This window comes from Vanessa cardui, chromosome 10 (assembly GCF_905220365.1).
Source record: "Vanessa cardui chromosome 10, ilVanCard2.1, whole genome shotgun sequence".
In the NCBI taxonomy this organism is placed as follows: domain Eukaryota; kingdom Metazoa; phylum Arthropoda; class Insecta; order Lepidoptera; family Nymphalidae; genus Vanessa; species Vanessa cardui.
Window position 1 is genome coordinate 13,522,509 of NC_061132.1, and position 18,598 is coordinate 13,541,106.

The window sequence follows — 18,598 nt, forward strand, 5'->3', positions numbered from 1 at the left end:
AAGTCTTTAAGAATGTTATAGACATTCCAAAAACAAAGCCATTTTTTTTAATATTTTTATACACCCTATATAATTTATAAACGAACGAAAACTGGTTATAAGATGTCTTTTGTCAACGACAATTGTAATTACGTTATCTTAAATAAAAAAATCACACTGTATAGTCAAATCCCTATTTGTCACTATTGTAATGTATTGATACAGGGGTGACAATAAATCAGGGCCTCTGATTGGCTCGCTCGAATGACGTCACAGGCTGGTCACGCCCTTGCCAACATTACCGGATTACAATGTCCGGCGTCGTCCGGATAGGTATTTAGTTCGGTGGTTAGATTAGGGCTATTCATAGCCTTCTCTTGATTTCATTGGTTCTAAGCAAACGACTCAGATCGAGAAAGATTGTTACGTCACAAACTTGAATTACTAAAAAAAATTGACACCGATAACCAAATAGTTTTAATATAATTCGAAAATTAAAAATAATGGACGATAAAATATGAATTATTTGTTCATAATCAGTATTTAATTAATAAATTTAAATATAATTAACAATAAATCTCAATCAGAATCAGAAGAAAATCAGATTCTAAGTAATCTATTGAAATTACAAGTGTTTACTTAATGTTAGATCGTATGTATATGTCGTATAATTTAATGATAAAAAAGTTGACCAAGATTAATAGATTCTGATATATGTAGGTACATCTCAGCGACATCTAGACTTTTCTTTTTCTCGGAACGACGCGAAAAATGTAGACCTACTAAAAAATCGCTTGTAGAAAGCACCGCATTCCAGTCATCCCTCGGACCGGCAGTTCGGGCCTGAGCCCATAATTGCCTTTGGCGCCCGTCTGCTCAGCTCACTTTTGTACCTTTTTGTGAGATGGTCCCTTTTGTTCATCGCTTGTTGGTTTTGGGAATTAGCATGTCTTATTAGCATAACAGTCTGATAAGACGTGATTGCCGTTTTAACAGCCGAACGCCGGCCGCGGTCCGAGCGACCGGACGGACTTCGAAAATTATATTTATGATTGGAATATGATTCAATCAAATCTTTAACGCTATTATTTATTCACCGTCACGCCCCCGACCAGCGAAATGAACAGTGCAATACACGAGGAATTCACTGAGTGATTAGTAAATCAGCCAGGAATTATTAGTCTATAAAGTTAAGCGCAGAATTTATACCAGTCCCGGCGAGCAGGGCCGCGCCGAGTTTACGCGATGTATAAATCAGGCGAATACTCAACGAAGCGCATACAAGTCAGGCCTCACTAAAGGGACGATGTTGCCGATAAAATATGCGTCTGCGAGCCGGTCACCGAAATGGTAATATTGTTAACAGGGAGTAAAATAACTACACAGGAAACCAAAAGGAGAATTATGCATCATCTCAAGAATTTCTCAATAAGATGTGGTGTGCGCGTGGGGCCGACGCGGGCGCCGCCCCGCGGCGAGTCGGTGGCGCCTCTATCGATTATTCGGGCGTCTCTGTCGAATGTAGCGCGGCGTCTCGCTCGCTCGCGCACGGGTGGCGCCCGCCGCGTCATTACCGGCCACCTCGACACGCTGCGACCTCTTCAGGGTTCTCGTTTAAACACAGACCTCGCAGGCTATATCATTAATCTATTACGACGATCGTAAGGTGGGCTCGCGTATGTGAGGTAATTTCTCGTTTTTTCGTCGTCGTCGGCCGGAGCGCTGTCGGCCGCGGTGAAAGGTAACGACGGACCTACGACTCGATATTCGGTTTTATGGAGCTTAATTAGCGTTGATCTTTCGCTCTGTCGGCTCGTCGGAGTTCCATATACGTCGGCCTTTATCGGCCGATAGCTGGAACCGATAGATAGGCGCTCGGGTTAGATGTCACGCTGGGAATCGTGATGTCGTCGTTTACAAAAAGGCGTAAGCCACTCGTCGGAGGGTCGAAATACATAGTTTCGCGTCGTTTGCGTTTCCATATAAGGGAAATGGCCCGCGCCGTGGTCCAATTTCATGGGTGTAGTCCGGTCCGCCCTCCGGCGACGAGGCAGCCGCGCTGCGCGGGCGCTCGCCTCATTCATATTTCGTCCAACTGCCCGCTAATTACACCCTCGACTCGGCTCGATCGAGTTGATTAAGTTCTTGACATTATATTATTTCGTCTTCGTAATTGCTAGTCTGCGGCTCGCTCACAATGCTCGCAGGCGATCGGAAATTTGTCAACGTGTGTTTATTCGGTGCTGATGGCAGGGGAATTGCGTAATTTACGAGCGCGCCTGCGCCTGCGCCGTCTAAGCCGTTAACCGCAAGCTGGTATTAGGTATCGTAGGCGCGTTCGCTGGCAATTCTCTGTAAATACCACTTAGCGAGTACTAAATTAATCTCAGCAGTTGTTTTGTACAGTCAGAGTAAGAAAACCTTCGTCAATTTTCAAATTCATTTCTTTATCAAGTCTGAAACTCTTAGCACCTTTTGAATCTAAACATCGAATCATTGCGACGCAATATGTCACTCTCGATCGGTAAATCAGATTATCGCTCACACTGGGCACACGAAAATAGATCTTAAGGTACCTTTTCTCAACCCGACTGTACATTAAGCTGTAATGTATATGGTAAATAAGAGTCGACAACCCAGAGATTTATGTACATTTATGAATAATATTGAAATAGAAAATCTAATTAAATAAATTACGATTATTACGCGTTACATTGAAATTACACGACACAGAGTGAGTTAACCTTTGCTCAAATAAGGAATGCGATTAGAGCCTTCACGTCATGTTGGACTGTCATGATGGATTTGTAAAATGACGATTCAAAGAGCTTGTAAAAGTTTGAATTGAAAGCTGTCTTGTAGACAAATTCTATTTAATGATATGAGTTTTACTTTAAGTCAAATTACATAAGTTACAATAAAAAATATAATTGTATTGTAATGTTACAAACATTAGGGTATTAATTGTAATTTATTTAAAAAAAAAACTTTAAAAAAATACAGACGCTTCTTTTCTTATCTTCAATTATTTTAAGCTCTACCAATATTATAAAGAGATAAATAATATTTGTTTGCATGTAGGGGTTAATCTCCAGAAGTAATAATCCAAGTTATTATTTTTAATATAACTATATTATAATATATTTTTTAGAAAGATACATTATTGTTGAATTAGGTATAAGTATATCATATCATTTTATTAATAAATTGCTTCCATACGAACCCGAGTTACGTCGCTAGTATGTATTTAATAATAAAATGTCTGCCAATAAGAATTGATTAATCATGTAATCTTATAAGAATTATTTCTTTATTTCCCTATTTCCGAAATACAAAGTTACATACAATATTGAAAAAATTCAAGTAAATTTCACCCTTAAATCACAGTACATAAGGTGTTATGTAGTATATAATACTCGCATTATATGACCTAAACATCTATTTTGTTAATCTTGTTTAACCTGTGGTTATCCCTTTCAAACTTGCAACTATCATTTCATAGTCATTATATATTCTTGAATTTCGTTTAATAAAACTATTACGTATATATAAGTCAACATAATATAGAAGTTAACAATTTGCATTAAACCGGTATAACAATGATATTACTCGCCGACAGCTGCGCCAGATAGCTATCGTTTATAATTATATCAAACAACACCCCCAGGTTACACCGATAACGAACGGACAGACTCCTAGCTTATATATATATAACTTTCTTATATTGTGAATGTGAAACTGCCTGGATGCCTATTAAGCAATCGCGTTAAGACAGTTATTTGGCACAGAGAAACAGTCTGGAATCATTACATTGTATAAAACAAAGTCGCTTACCGCTGTCCTTCTCTATGTATGCTTAGATCTTTAAAATTGCGCTGCGGATTTTGATGCGGTTTTGTTTAATATATAGAGTGATTCGTGAGGAAGGTTTTTGTGTATACATGGACAATATAGCAAAGTAACAGTGATAATTTTAGAAGTGTCTAATGTGGTGTCATAGTATAGCTACTGGGCGAAGCCGGGGAGTGTCGTTAGTAGTTACGTCACTACCTGCAAAGCCTTAAGTGACTCCTCAAAAGCTATCAAAACCGCGGTTGAAAACCAATATTGTACCAAAATCTTCTTGATTTTTTTATGTTGGCATAATAACACGCTGCTGGGCTTTATTTAAAACGATAAATAAAATTAAGAAAAAAAAAACTTAGCATGAAAACTCGTAACAGTATTTCACAGGATCATTTGTCACTGTCATACATTGTGCATCACTTAATATGCGAGAGAGAAACGGAAGATGTTAGTGAAACATTTGCAATATATCATTGTTTTTTTTAAACAACAACAGTTACAGCTATACTTTACTTATTACTGAGTTTAATTGAATTGGCAATTTTATTTAATTCTTTATTTAAAAATTGCATATAATAGTAGGTAAGTATAAGTACGTTAACTTTAATTTTATATATCATGATAGGTTTCCCAGGAGATTATATTATATTATATATAATATCAGAAGATCAAACGAGCAATTTTACGTGGTAGTTAGTTAATAAATGGAACATCCCGACAGGGGAAGTACAAATAGTCAATCAAAGTACGACGAAGTTACTCTATGCGTTCATGGAAACAAAAAAAAACAAATGCTAAAAAGGTTCATAGCTATACAGCCTACTTTTAACTATTTATTTTTATAACGAATTGAATGCAATTCGTTATAAAAATTAATAATGATTAATTGAGAATATTTGTTCGAAATTTTTCATAATACTAATTTGTAATGACAAATTTCGTCAAAGGCACAATGCCTTACGACTTGTGCTAACTTTTAAAAAAAATATACAACATCGTTAACGTTCACGTATAAATATATAGATATGAATAATATTAAACAGTGTTGTCTGTCCGTACGTAATCTGTCCGTGTTTGTTTAACAGGCGAGAACTCCGCACAACCGGTCATTATCTTTCCCTCTCATGAATTATGTTTATTAAAAAACGATCAACACTAACAAAATATTTAATGGAATTTATCGCCTATTACTTATTTATATTGAAAATATATAATTACGTTTACATTTACTTGAGTACCCGTTGTATATTTAATTTAGTCGCATTTTATGGATTACATTAACCAATCAATTTTGATACTAATATTTTAACATTATTAATTATAATAGTGGTGTATTATTCTGGTTAAATACGACCTACAGCTATGACGTACTCGTTAGTGCTTTCTGCTAGAACTCACTTCGTATCTCACTATAGAGTTCTATTTACAAAAATAGTGTATTGCGCTGTATTTGAATGTGTATTATTATGATTATTAAAGTCAGTGTCATCATCATCATCATCCTGCCCTTATCCCAATTTTGTATGGGGTCGACACAGCATGTCTTCTCCTTCCATACTTCTCTGTCGGACGTCATCTCACAAGTAACATTCTTTGTAACCATATCGTCTTTCACACAATCCATCCATCGTTTCCTTGATCCTCTACCTCTATATCCATCCACATCCATGGTCAAGGCCTTCCTCGCAATATGTTCCTCATTCCTCCGCATTACATGCCCATACCACGATAGCCGATGATAGTCAGTGTCGTATATCAATTTATGACATTTTATGGTCATGTTCTATGGTGTCTGTGCTCTTACAAAACTATTTGTCCCTTTCTAACGAGCGAAACAGAATCATTTACCTCATAAATCTCGATACATATCTTCCAATATATATCATTTCCTTTGATAAACATATTATGTAATAAGTTGAACGCTACGTTTAATTGATAAAAATAGTTAAAGTTATCATAAAACGCAACTAAAAAAAACCCACTCGATAACGACCTCGTGAATAAAAACCGAAGTTCGTAAAATACATTTTTACGAACCGTCAAAACATTTCACTGCGATTCAAAACCGAACTTATAATAGTAACGATGCAAAAAACAAAAGAGATACACAAATATACACGAGAACAAGCATTTTTTTTCGCTCGAAAGTCGTTTAAAACGTTAATAAATCATCGCGAAGAAATGTTTGAGCGCTTATTAAAGTAATTTAGCGCTCTCTGGCCCGATCCTACTCTGGCCGTGTTTGTTTTGCAGGCGAGAACTTTACCCAACCTATTATTACGTCTGGTTATTTTTTAAGCCAGGAGTGGCCAACGCTTGGCGCTGATTTCGTTTCGCTTTTGTTTACCGAGCTAGTTTCACTGAGCTGATTCGGAATGGACTCTCAATGAAACTTAATGGACATCATACAGTGAATTGCGCTTGTTCTTTTTTTTTTTAATCGAAAGATATACTCATTTGCGCAGGAGGTTTGTTGACGTCATCACTCTTTGACTACAATTGCGAACACTTTAATTAACCGTGCAACGAAAACAAATTTAATTCGTTCTTTATTGCTGATATTCGGATATTATATACAAGCCTACTTGTAAGTTGTGTTAGATTGTTCATAATATTTTTTTTTTACGAGTGATATCGAATTTGAAAAAAGTTGACAAACCCTGTCAGTAATATCAAGTCTTAACCGCCAGAGGCGCAGGCGCAGGGCTCGTAAAACGTATTATTATCACTAATAATCTCACTTTTCATTCATCGATAAAGTATGCGTCAATTTGCTAACATTTGCCATCAACTTTACTTATTATTTTATCGCGTACCCTGGTCTGGGGGCAATTCTATTAACTTTAAACGGTTACTATACTCGTCCGGTTCTATTCCTAAGAAAACTAATTTATAAATGACAAATTGTTAGTAGAATTTCCCTCTATTTAACATCAAATCCTTATTACAAATTTATTATCTGTGACAAAATTTATTTATAATCTATACATAGCTTAATAAATGTATAATATTTATAAAGTGTATATAATATACTAATATTATACGATATGCTTTTTTTTCTAAATAAGAAAAAGAAATAGCGGTATTTATTATATAATAGTAATACTGTATAAATGACATAAGAAACATATTTTATCCTATACTTTTAGACTTTTCGACTCTAGGCCAGACAAGTTACATCCGATCTCAGGCGTATTTCGCCTTTATTCATATCATACTAAAGTTCGTTTTTCTCCTTCGTAGGAGCTCATCTATAGCCAAAGCCAACGGATGTTGTCAAAGTTGCTGTGGCCCAATACGTCGCCTAGTGCGCCCAGAGATCCCCACTCAGATCATTTGGTTAGTAGACATTTCATTTTTTTTTTAAATTACAAAATTCCATATCTTACCAGCCAGTACATGACATATTATATGCATAAACTGTTTCTACCAGCTATGGGTAGCTAAATTAAAACATCGGATTTTAAAACTAAAGGTAGAGATCACGTGATCAGCCTAATCAAACAGAAATAAAAAGCTACCCTTAAAAATTAAAAAATATAAAACAACAAAATAACCGTCATAACACGTCTTCTAACGACGCCCCTAACTAGCCTCGAAGGCTGATAATCCATTGGATGCTGAGCGATAATCGCTTAATATATCTTCATAGCTAATTACTGTTGAAGGATTAGTAGAATAGAATACTGTGGAACAGGTAAGTAACTTATATTTGAACTACATGAATGAATATTCACAACTAAAAGTCGTCTTCAGTAGTATTTGTTACACGTAGGATCTGAATACAATTATCAATTAATAAAAATAATTAATCAATACATATATTTGATGTAAGGACTTTGTACCAATCCTTATACCGCCAATCATTAATAATTAGCGCTGTTCTAAAGGTTAAATACCGGCTATGAGAGTGAAAGAGACAGCGATGGCGAAGGTTTTGTTAATATTTTTGACAGTGACAATTTATATGGGAATGTCACTAACCATAAAGTGGCCTATTTATTTGGCTGTCGACATCATTTCGTTTTGTTCGTGAAAGAGTATGAAACAGACAGTATTACTTTCGCATTTATATAAGTAATAAATAAATAAATAAATAATAAATAAATATGAGACAACATCACATACATTACTCTGATCCCAATGTAAGTAGCTAACGCACTTGTGTTATGGAATATCAGAAGTAATGATGGTACATAAACACCCAAACCCAAGACAACATAGAAAAGTAATGATAAAATCTACATCGATTCGGCCGGGAATCGAATCCGGGACCTCGGAGTGGCGTACCCATGAAAACCGGTGTACACACCACTCGCTTACAGAGGTCGTAGATTTATATAAGTATTGATAAATTATTCGTAACAAATCAATAAATTAAATATATAGCTAAGCTATATTTCCAATATACAACCAGCTTTAAATAAAGCATAGTTTTTTTGCCGCCAAAAAAGTTTATGGTCGAAATCATAGCGGCAGATGTTAATGATTCTATTATTTATGATCGAACCTTGTATTATGTTTTATATATTTTTTTTCTTACCTACCGGTAAGTGGGCGCGTCCACAGATTATTCACTCGTGTAATTTTCGTTTCGGTTGGGAATTTTGTTAACAAATATTATGATTTAAGTAAATCGAGGGGATACAAAACATGGATTATTACTGATAGTAAAAATATGATAAATTTTAAAACTTATATTTTTAAGAGCGAACAATTGTATGAACTATGTCTTTAAAGAATAATCTTTAAAATGATATCCGTAACACTACACATATAATAATTACTTTACTCATGATAATTCTCTTTTAAAAAGTCATAACTTTTATTAGTGTCTGTAGGTTGAAAGATTTCTGCCTTACACCGGTTAATACACATGCTTAAAAAAATAACGTTCTAATTTTGAAAAATGATTACTAACACAACTTTACATTCGTTTATTCTGACATTTGAGTGTATATTTAAAAACTTTAGATGCTTAATAGATATAAATAGTTTCCCAATATCTAATAGAGATCTCTCTCGAGACCCGAATGTGATTGATTTGTCATATTGGAATGACAGGTTTTATAATTAACTAGCAACCCGCCCTGACTCCGCACGGGTGCAATACTTATACTAAATATACTACAGACTTACATCACATTAGAAACTTCCAATATTATCAGTGTTTTTATTATATTGTCCATGTATTATATACAAAAACCTTCCTCTCGAATCACTCTATCTATTAAAAAAAAACATCAAAATCCGTTGCGTAATTTTAAAGATCTAAGCATACATAGAGACAGACAGCGGTAAGCGACTTTGTTTTATACTGTGTAAAGATAATTATGACGTAGAATATCGAAGTACTAAACAATGAATTACTATTCAAAGTAATGTAAATTACAAATGTATGACTTACATACAGACGCAACAACTATGTATACTAAAATGAAACATACATTATCAAATAACACGTGGAAATCATAGAAATTAATATATCCGTAAATTATACCATATCTAGATAATTATACAAGTGTTACACAAATAATTGTAATACCTACACTATTATCATAAAACAAAGAAATCTTAAGGTTTTATTATGTATAACCCAGACGTATAAACTGTTTGTATATAATGACATGATTTAATATTAAATCATCATGCAAAATGAACTCTATAATTTACACGGTTTTTATCTAAGAGATTCGTCTATTTCTCAATATTCTAAATAAAAAAATGGCGGCCATTTTTAAATAATGACAACCATGTTTAGTAAAGTAAATTTGTATACTTTTAAAAAGAAAAACTATCGGTATATTAAACGTTGGTTCCGTATATATAACCTAACTGTACGAAATTTCAGCAAAAACTTATTAGAAACTGGTATAAACTTAAAAAAAAATCAAAGACAGTAATAGTATTTGCTAAGTAAATAAGTAATTAATTAACATAATACGAATAAGAGATCGTATCTTTCATTGCTTAGTTTCAAATGATTTATGTTCACCCAATAAGGCATAAGCGACGTCATTATTATACTAAGAGGCACAAATAAGTTATAAATCACGGCAATAGCCGCGTTATCTGTATCGATGCATTTTTAATCTGTGCACGTAAATGTCAAAGTGCAGGTTTTATTGAGAGTTGCGTTTATGGTATTTTTTTTTATTACAAGCTCTTGTTCGCAAGCATGTCATTTAAGTTATAGTAAAAAAAAACACAGATGAATAATATTTTAAAAATATTTTCCGTATGATTAATCCAATAAACAGGCTGTATATTCTACAGTCATAGCGTGATAATTTAACAGATAAAAAAATATTTTATACGTGTAAAATTAGAGGAAAATATTGAGTCAGTAAGAGAACACACAAGAGTATCATCGTATTTCTTGGTATCTTTTATTGTACGATTAAAGCATCTTAGGCCACCTTCAGACAGCCGAAGGCGCCAGCCATCATTCAGAGGTGTCCGCATACTAATTATATGGTACACAACGCACGTATATTTTGTTACCAACAAACGAAAGAAGACTCTAATATTAATAAATTCAAAGTTTATTTTCAATTGATCGTTGTCTAGAAAAAAATCTCTTGAAATTGGCGTAAAAACGAATTTAATTACGATATGATTGGGGGTTTCTTGACAAAACTAACAAGGTCGATAATTATACTTATAAATAATGATATGTCGTTAGGCAGCTGTCGATGTTTCCGTCTGTTTGTTTATTGCCACCATTTTCAACTTCTAATGTAATTCCCAAACATCTAATTTGTTTTTTTTTTTATAATTGTAAAAAGGTATTAATTTGTAAGCATATGGCTGTAATTATTCGACCAACCCTCTTGTTGTTTATGGTATATAGTCTATGTGAATATTCATTATGATTATTACGATAAATAAATCATAATTTATTATTTACCGCCTTTTTTTATAATATTCGATTTTTAAAAACCTTAAAAAGTAAATATTTAATTATTCATCTTCTACTTTTACCTTTGTCACACAAATAAAAAAAATAGAAATTATTGACGGATGAAAGTTTTAAATGTTGCGTATTTTCAGTGAACGAAGCCTGGCCTCGATCGATTCCTGGAAGGATTCGATAGTCATTTTATTCAAATGTAATTAGAGTCACTAGTTACTAAGGAAAGACGCACAGTAAAGATATTTAGACGAACTTGCGATAATTTGATTGAAAGAACCGAAATAGAACTAATATAGCCCAATAGATCGTGATACTAACGAATCGGACCATCATCAAACCATTCAAAGACAGGTTGCTTTTTTATGGTATAGGTTGGCGGACGAGCATATAGGCCACCTGATGGTAAGTGGTCACCATCACCCATAGACAATGAAGCTGTAAGAAATATTAACTATTCCTTACATCGTCAATGTGCCACCAACCTTGGGAACTAAGATGCTATGTCCCTTGTGCCTGTAGTTACACTGGCTCACTCACCCTTCAAACCGGAACATAACAATACTGAGTGCTGTTATTTGGCGGTACAATAAGTAATAAGTGAGTGGTACCTACCCAGACGGGCTTGCACACCTACTACCCTACCACCACCTTTTTCATGCGATTCTTCTCGTGAAGGAAATCCATAGCTCAACTAATACTGGTTCGTTCTGAACTCCAAACGTTCTCGTCAATGAGAGGAGATCTTTGTCCACATTCAGTGATTTGTATTTTATATTCCCCTGCTTTTAAAATATTTATATTAATATTTACTTGAAATGTCACAATATAACATAAATAGAAAATGCTATTATAAATATCTTATGTACAAATCATGACCGCGTGGAATCGTAGCAGGAATGCTGGCAACATTTCCCCGTTGAACTGCAATTCCGATACTCCGATCGAAATGACCTTCCTATCATCAGTAGAGGGAAGGGGGTGAAATATTTGAGAAACGTGTTCTAGACTGTTTTAACTGCAAACTACGCAAAAATGAAGGTATTAATAATTTATATTTAGATATCAATATAATTACTATTACTACTACATGATAGATTTGAATTAATTAGTCAATTTAAGACCAACTTTTGTTCTATTTTTAATTGATATAAAACCTCTTTTTATTTTAATTTTTACAAAAAAATATTAACGCAAAAATCTTAATATAGAGTGCCTGATCTTGTCAAATATATGCAATCACTGCTATATCCATAAGCCTCATATCATATTTAATCCGATCAATACTGGCCAATCAATTACCTCCCCATGACCCATGGGAGGCGCGTTTGATGTCGCATCTTCAAGGGATGCCCCGTTTTCTCTACACACTGATCAAACGAGTTACTTATAGAGAGTGACGTGTTATTAAAAAACACCGACTATGCTATTTTATATAATGGGACTTGGTGCAAGGCCTTCTAGATGGAACCCTGGTGGTAGGCTTATGGTAGCTACCACTAGTGGGGTACATGTTTTATTATTAACGTCAGTTATAATAAAACATGTACCTCCATGATCGAGTCGTGTGTACACCGGTTTTCATGGGTACGCCACGCTGAGGTCCCGGGTTCGATTCCTGGCCGAGTCGATCTAGAATACCATTAGTTTTCTATGTTGTCTTGGGTCTGGATGTTTGTGGTACCGTCGTTACTTCTGATTTCCATAACACAAGTGCTCCAGCTACTTACATTGGGATCAGAGTAATGTATGTGATGTTGTCTCATATATATATAATGCTTTGTATTGTTGTTTTTGGACGAGTTATTAAAATTGAGTGAATTATTGTGTTGGCACCAGGGTAAGGTACCACTCTCGTCAGATAATCTACCACCAAACAACAATACTTAGTCTTGTTACGTTCTGGTTTTAAGGATGAGTGCGCCAGTGTGCACACAATAAACATCAAATCTTTATTCCCAAAGTTGGTAGCGCGTTGCGAATGGTAAATATTTTATTGGTAATCACTTAACATTAGATGGCATGTATATCATACAAAAAATATCAATAATGAATCACTAAAAATGTCAGCTAATCTGACTTACGACATAAAGACCTAATTATTCGTCTCAACTATTACATAATCGGTTAAAAAAATGAACTCGTTATAACGATTAGACGTTAAATATGTCGGAGCGGTTACAGTAATGGCTCGGCAATGCTGTTGCTGCATAGTTACAATTGGTAGTTATGTTTTGAAGAAAAGCTGAGATTCCATACCGTTGACACGGCAGATGGCGCGGTATGTCTGGAACGGCGGTACATCCATATAGAAAATTGTTCGAACGATGTACAGTCAGAGTAAGAAAACCTTCGTCAGTTTACAAATTCATTCCTTTATCAAGTCTTAAGTTTTTACCTTTTGAATCTAAACATCGAATCATTGCGACGCAATATGTAACTCTCGATCGGTAAAGCAGATTATCGCTCGTACTGAGCACACGAAAATAGATCTTAAGGTGACGAATCTTTTCTTACCCTGACTGTACCTTGAGAATAATCCAGTATTCAGACCAGCGTTTCTTTTACAACTCTATTGCCTTTTTAAATGTTTAATTGTATTTCAATTCTACACTGAAGATGTTGAAAGGGTATGTTAATAAGTTTAACATGACTTTATTTTTAAATGTTGAAATGAGTAGGTACGGCCTGAGTTTCTTGCCAGTTCTTCTCGGTAGTCTGCTTTCCGAACCCGTGGCAGCTTCACTTACAGTTATTTAAGTTAACACTTACAGTTGTTAAATGGCGATTCAAAAGTGCTTGTAAAAGCCTAATTGATTACAGTGTAGTTAGGCTATAGGCTAGTTAAATAATTGTGTTTTTTTTTTAATAAATCCGATTTTAACCAAATACCTAAAGAAAGTATACATGAAGCCGATGTAGTTTTGGGAACGTAATTAAATACTTAACGTGCTAATTATTATATATTAAGCTGTCTCTGGGTTTCGTCTCTAGCTTACAAAGCTCTAGTTTTCGAGGTCCTGGGTTCAAATCATAAACCAAAAAAGAAGTGTTCATTTTATCCAAAAAAACAATTAGATCTAATTTTGCTGTATCATTGGATAAGAGAGGGAGAAAGAGAAAAAACCTGCGTTTGCGCACACTTTTGCTATATATTACAATTGTTTTGTCACCTTTGAAAATTACTTTGACGATTTACAACTCATTTAATCATCTGCGTAGAATAATAAACTGAGATAACATCAGTGATCCACTTCGGTTTTCTCGTGTGAAGCGACAAAATACAATAATAAAATTCATTTCAGTAAATTGCTAACTTTTTTAGTGTAAACGAAGAAACTCAACGAATACAAGGATATATATTATAGTTTTAAACATCTCAACTCCCGCGGTGGTCCCATTAATGTGTATATTTTAATTAAAGCTATAATTAATTTACTTGCTGGACGACGATTCTAGCAGCTGCTTTTAAAGTATCACTAAACTTAAACTGACTCCGTGTTTCCTTCGTCTGTATATCACATACGTTAATAAACAATTTATAAAATTTTGAAGGAATTCCAAAACTATTTGATATTTAAAAAAACTTTTTTAGAACGTCGTAACTTATTTCAAAAAAGGGAATTTGACATACAGCCAATTAAAGTGTTGTAATTCAGTATCATGCACTCGTGATATATTATAATCGATTTACGTTGACACCCAATTTTGATGCCTATATCATCTACTCTAAATATTTAATTGTTTATATGTCTCTACGATTAATACTCAAGGCGTCCAAAATATTGTTGTCAACCATTGGCCAATAAATACACACACTAGTAAATTAGAATGACGTTTGGAGTGTCAGTATAGTCACCCACACCAAGATATTTATGTAGTCTCGTTTATTTTTTCTTCTAATACAACGTTAAAACTGTGGTATTTAATAAAGGTTCTACGTTGAATTTCGAGCTGCTATAGATAGTTCTACAGATCGTAAACTAAAGTCTAGAATACATCATATAAAACTTGTATTAAAACTATTTTATAAAATCACTGTCATACAAAAACAATTGCGAAATATTTTCAACAATTAATGTTCCACGAAGCAAAGATTATTTACTATCTTAGGATAGTGCAAATCCTATTCCGAGAACTAGTAAAAACTTGTTCCTAGTGCGTTATTCAACTATGGCGGGCACAGTTTTTTTTTCAATGTACAAGTTCTTGCTTATATTTGATTCCAAGGTATTTTTACCGCGTCTTTAATGTCATTGTGATGCTATTTAACGAACTCTATTAAGTTAATGTACTTAATTGCTTAGGTGATAACTGTTTTTTTGCTTTGAAATGAATATAGAAACTTTTTTGTAATTAACTCGTTTGTCATCTCAAGTATTGACGTTATTTTTTTTATTAAATTTCTAATGAATTCAACAGTTTTATTTGTAAATCCATTTACTTGGTGGTAGAGCTTTGTGCAAGCCCGTTTGGGTAGTTACCACCCACTCATCAGTTAATCTACCGCCAAAAAACAGTAGTCAGTATTATGGTGTTCCGGTTTGAAGGCTGAGTCAGTGTAACTACAGGCACAAGGGACATAACATCTTAGTTCCCAGGGTTCTTGTCACATTGAAGATGTAAGGAATAGTTAATATTTCTTACAGCGTCATTGTCTATGGGTTATGGTGACCACTTATCATCAGATGGCGCATATGCTCGTTCTCCAACCTATTCTATAAAATAATCCAATTTAAAGGAACTTTGAATTAGTATTATAAACTACCTATAACGTAACATACTCATAAAAACATATCAAATTTATACTTTTATAATATTTCCCCATTCGCATGAACGTTATAGCTTGTTTTGCAATAAAACAATAAATAAATTTACAAAAAAAAGGTGTTCTATTTTATTTGTCAAAAAAGTTTCGTATTGTTTCTCTTATAAATAACTGTTATTTATCTGTGTGACGTTGAATAAATCTATTTATGGCGTTCGTTCGATTGTTTGCATTCTGTAATTGAATGGAAAATACAAGAATGAGCTGTATTTAAAACGAATGTTTACTATGAGTAGTTTCACTCATATGATCGCTGCATAATTGTATTTGTTATAGAATCATAGCATATAATTTTGTGTCTTGTAATTTGTGACGTCTGTGTGAAACCATCCATTATGTATGTAAGTCCATCTAAGCTATTATTGAATTTTGAAGTAACTGTTCTTATAACCGATTGATGGTGCTTTCGAATTTAATTCATCGGTTGGTGGCTTGTATCAACTAGTTTTAGGTTGGGTTAGTAGACCAAAGTAGGACCTGTAAATGTCTCAGATCTAGACACAGAAAAAAGGATTCTTAAAGAACCCATTTTATCTACCTACTTCTTCAATACTTAAAATACTCTGTATATACAATGATAATACTTGGAAAAATCTCATCCGTTCCGTACGGATTTCCTCACGAGAAAACCGCTGGAAGCAGGTGATTGAACTTTATTGTCTGGGTTTCCGTAATCTTCAGATATGATTTTTTCTAATTTAGCCTCTGGGCTAACTCTTTTCTTATTTTAACGAGCCTATTTAGTGTCAAAAAGTTCCTAGTAAGTCGTTTGGTTTAGAATGCTCATGAGTGAAGCTCTCCTGTTTTGGATAGTACGTAAAAACTTAGACTAGACAAGACCCCTGTCGTTGGTCATAATATACATATCAGTTAAGTTAGCGAAGTATGGGTTATTTAGTCTCTACCAAACTAACGAGGATAGACGTACAGATAAATACAGTCAAATACGTTCTCCATCAACGTCGGTTATTTTGGCATAACATAAACATGTACAACGTTATACCTAAAGCCTCAAGGCTATGTTAATGATATGTGTAATAGTGCCTTAAAATGAAACCTTAAAAGAATAGACGAATCTGTTCACAAAACACGAACGTTTCCTGTTCCAATTTCCGATCTCCTGGCCCGCCAACCGGTCCGACGATTAAACTGGTAGAGACACATCAAACATTTATTAATAGAGACAGCTTAACAGCTATACCGCGGCTGTATCTTGAATGAAGGTATAAAACTATAAAAAGCCTTTTACCGGGGCCGCTTAAAGCATCATCACTCAAGTATAAAATCACCGGCACATTATTATAACAGATCCACGAGGACCCCTAACACGGAACTCTTTGTACTTTAAGAGGGATCAGTATAATTGGTCTACGATAGTTTGATGTTACTCCTAATTGCGGACGGCGGCGCCACCGTCTTTATGAATTCCTGTTCCACATTTAAATGCGTTTTAATGCATTGAAAATTGGAAGCGTAAAACGCTTTATGCAAAAATTGTTCGGCTTCTGTCAGCAGATTGTCTATGTTCTATAATTGTACTCGAGAGTAAGTTTGTTTTAATAGTTTAAAGACTTTCGACTCTTAGCCCCTTTTTTCCCAGTATTAATACAAAGTAGAAAGGGTATTAAGTACGTCGCTTTGTAAGTGTAATTTAGATGAAATGCGAACATTTGTTTTTAACTGATCTCAAAGTGGAAATCCGTTTCCGACACTCGTGGGCTCGAATGTATTTCTAGTCCTCAAACAGATGTACTACGTATCTGTGTTTTGGAACTGAAACGCGTAAATGTATTATTATGAGTGTTAACACTTACGTCGTTTGTGATCTGTGGAGCATCGTCAGGAGCGTCGTTAATATTTTCAACGATAATCTACATTGATTAAATTATTGCTCACAATTATTTGATATAAAGAGTATGCAGAATAATTTCTAAAGTTTATTGAATAAATTGAATCTCAGTTAAATAAAATGCACATCTGTCTAGACCTTTTCATTGTACATACGTGTTATGGAATGGCGAAAGCAATACATAGACCCGATCACAGCGATCATGGGGCATTTGCTTTTTATTATTGTAGAAATTCATTATACACACAACAATTTAACTGAAAAAAATATACATTTAATAATGAAAATTAATCCAAAACAGATCGGAACTTTTTGACAAATTCACGATCATACAAACTTAGATAAAAACAGGTCAAAAGGAGAACCTCCTTTTTTGAAATAAGTTAAAATTCTAGAGGTATTATTAATAATCTATGTCCCAATTATAAATTATTATCAATTTAATTCAATTTTATAACAACTTTCTTGCGCGTTTCGTCGACGCAACTTAAACACATTTTTAGCTTTGTACATACATATACACATATGTTTTATTCCTCTCGATAAAACAAGACAAACGCTCGTTACTAATTAATTAAGCGTTTAAATTACAAACTATGAACTATTAATCAAATATTAGACCGACAGCTGATAATAATCAAAATATATATTTTAAGGAGACTCTTGAAGGCACATTCGATAGATGATAGTCATCTTACTATCGAGAAGAATCTGGATGTAAAAAGACTCTTTTCTCAGAATGTAATTACAGAGTTTAATAAATATTGCTTAGTATTTAAAACCCCTTTCACAGATACAAAAACAAACTTCGGTATGTCATCGTATTCCAAATTCAAAAAGATCGATATTACGATTAAAATAAAAATGTAATTGCCATAAGTATAAAAAAGACATTGTTAACAGATTAAAAACGACTAGTAAAAATGTTAACTCCAAACGAATATATATATATTTAAAACAAAAACCATAAATTGAAAACTAAAAGGATATAAAAAAATAATTCACTGCTGTCGGCATATCAATTTCATGCCGCAAAGGCTGTTTGCTCAGCGTGTTTGCCTCCCGAGCAAACATTAACACTTCTGTTCTACTAAAAGGCTCGCTTCACACGAATTCAGAATTTCATTTGTCATACTGAATTGCGTTCCATTTTTAAATAACAAACAAAGAGATAATCACTTAT

At 33.9% G+C, this 18,598-nt stretch overlaps 1 protein-coding gene across 11 annotated transcripts in view; it reads left to right on the forward strand.

Moving 5' to 3' along the window:
- Nucleotides 1-18,598, forward strand: part of LOC124532829 (optomotor-blind protein-like) — a 112,466-nt gene that overhangs the window by 70,217 nt on the left and 23,651 nt on the right. For 5 of the 11 annotated variants that reach the window (XM_047107922.1, XM_047107919.1, XM_047107920.1 and 2 more), the window contains exon 4: nucleotides 7,069-7,164. The exons of the other annotated variants lie outside the window; for them this stretch is intronic. In XM_047107922.1, the coding sequence (XP_046963878.1) occupies nucleotides 7,069-7,164 (96 nt within the window). The remainder of the gene's footprint in view (nucleotides 1-7,068; nucleotides 7,165-18,598) is intronic. 11 annotated transcript variants of the gene reach the window in all.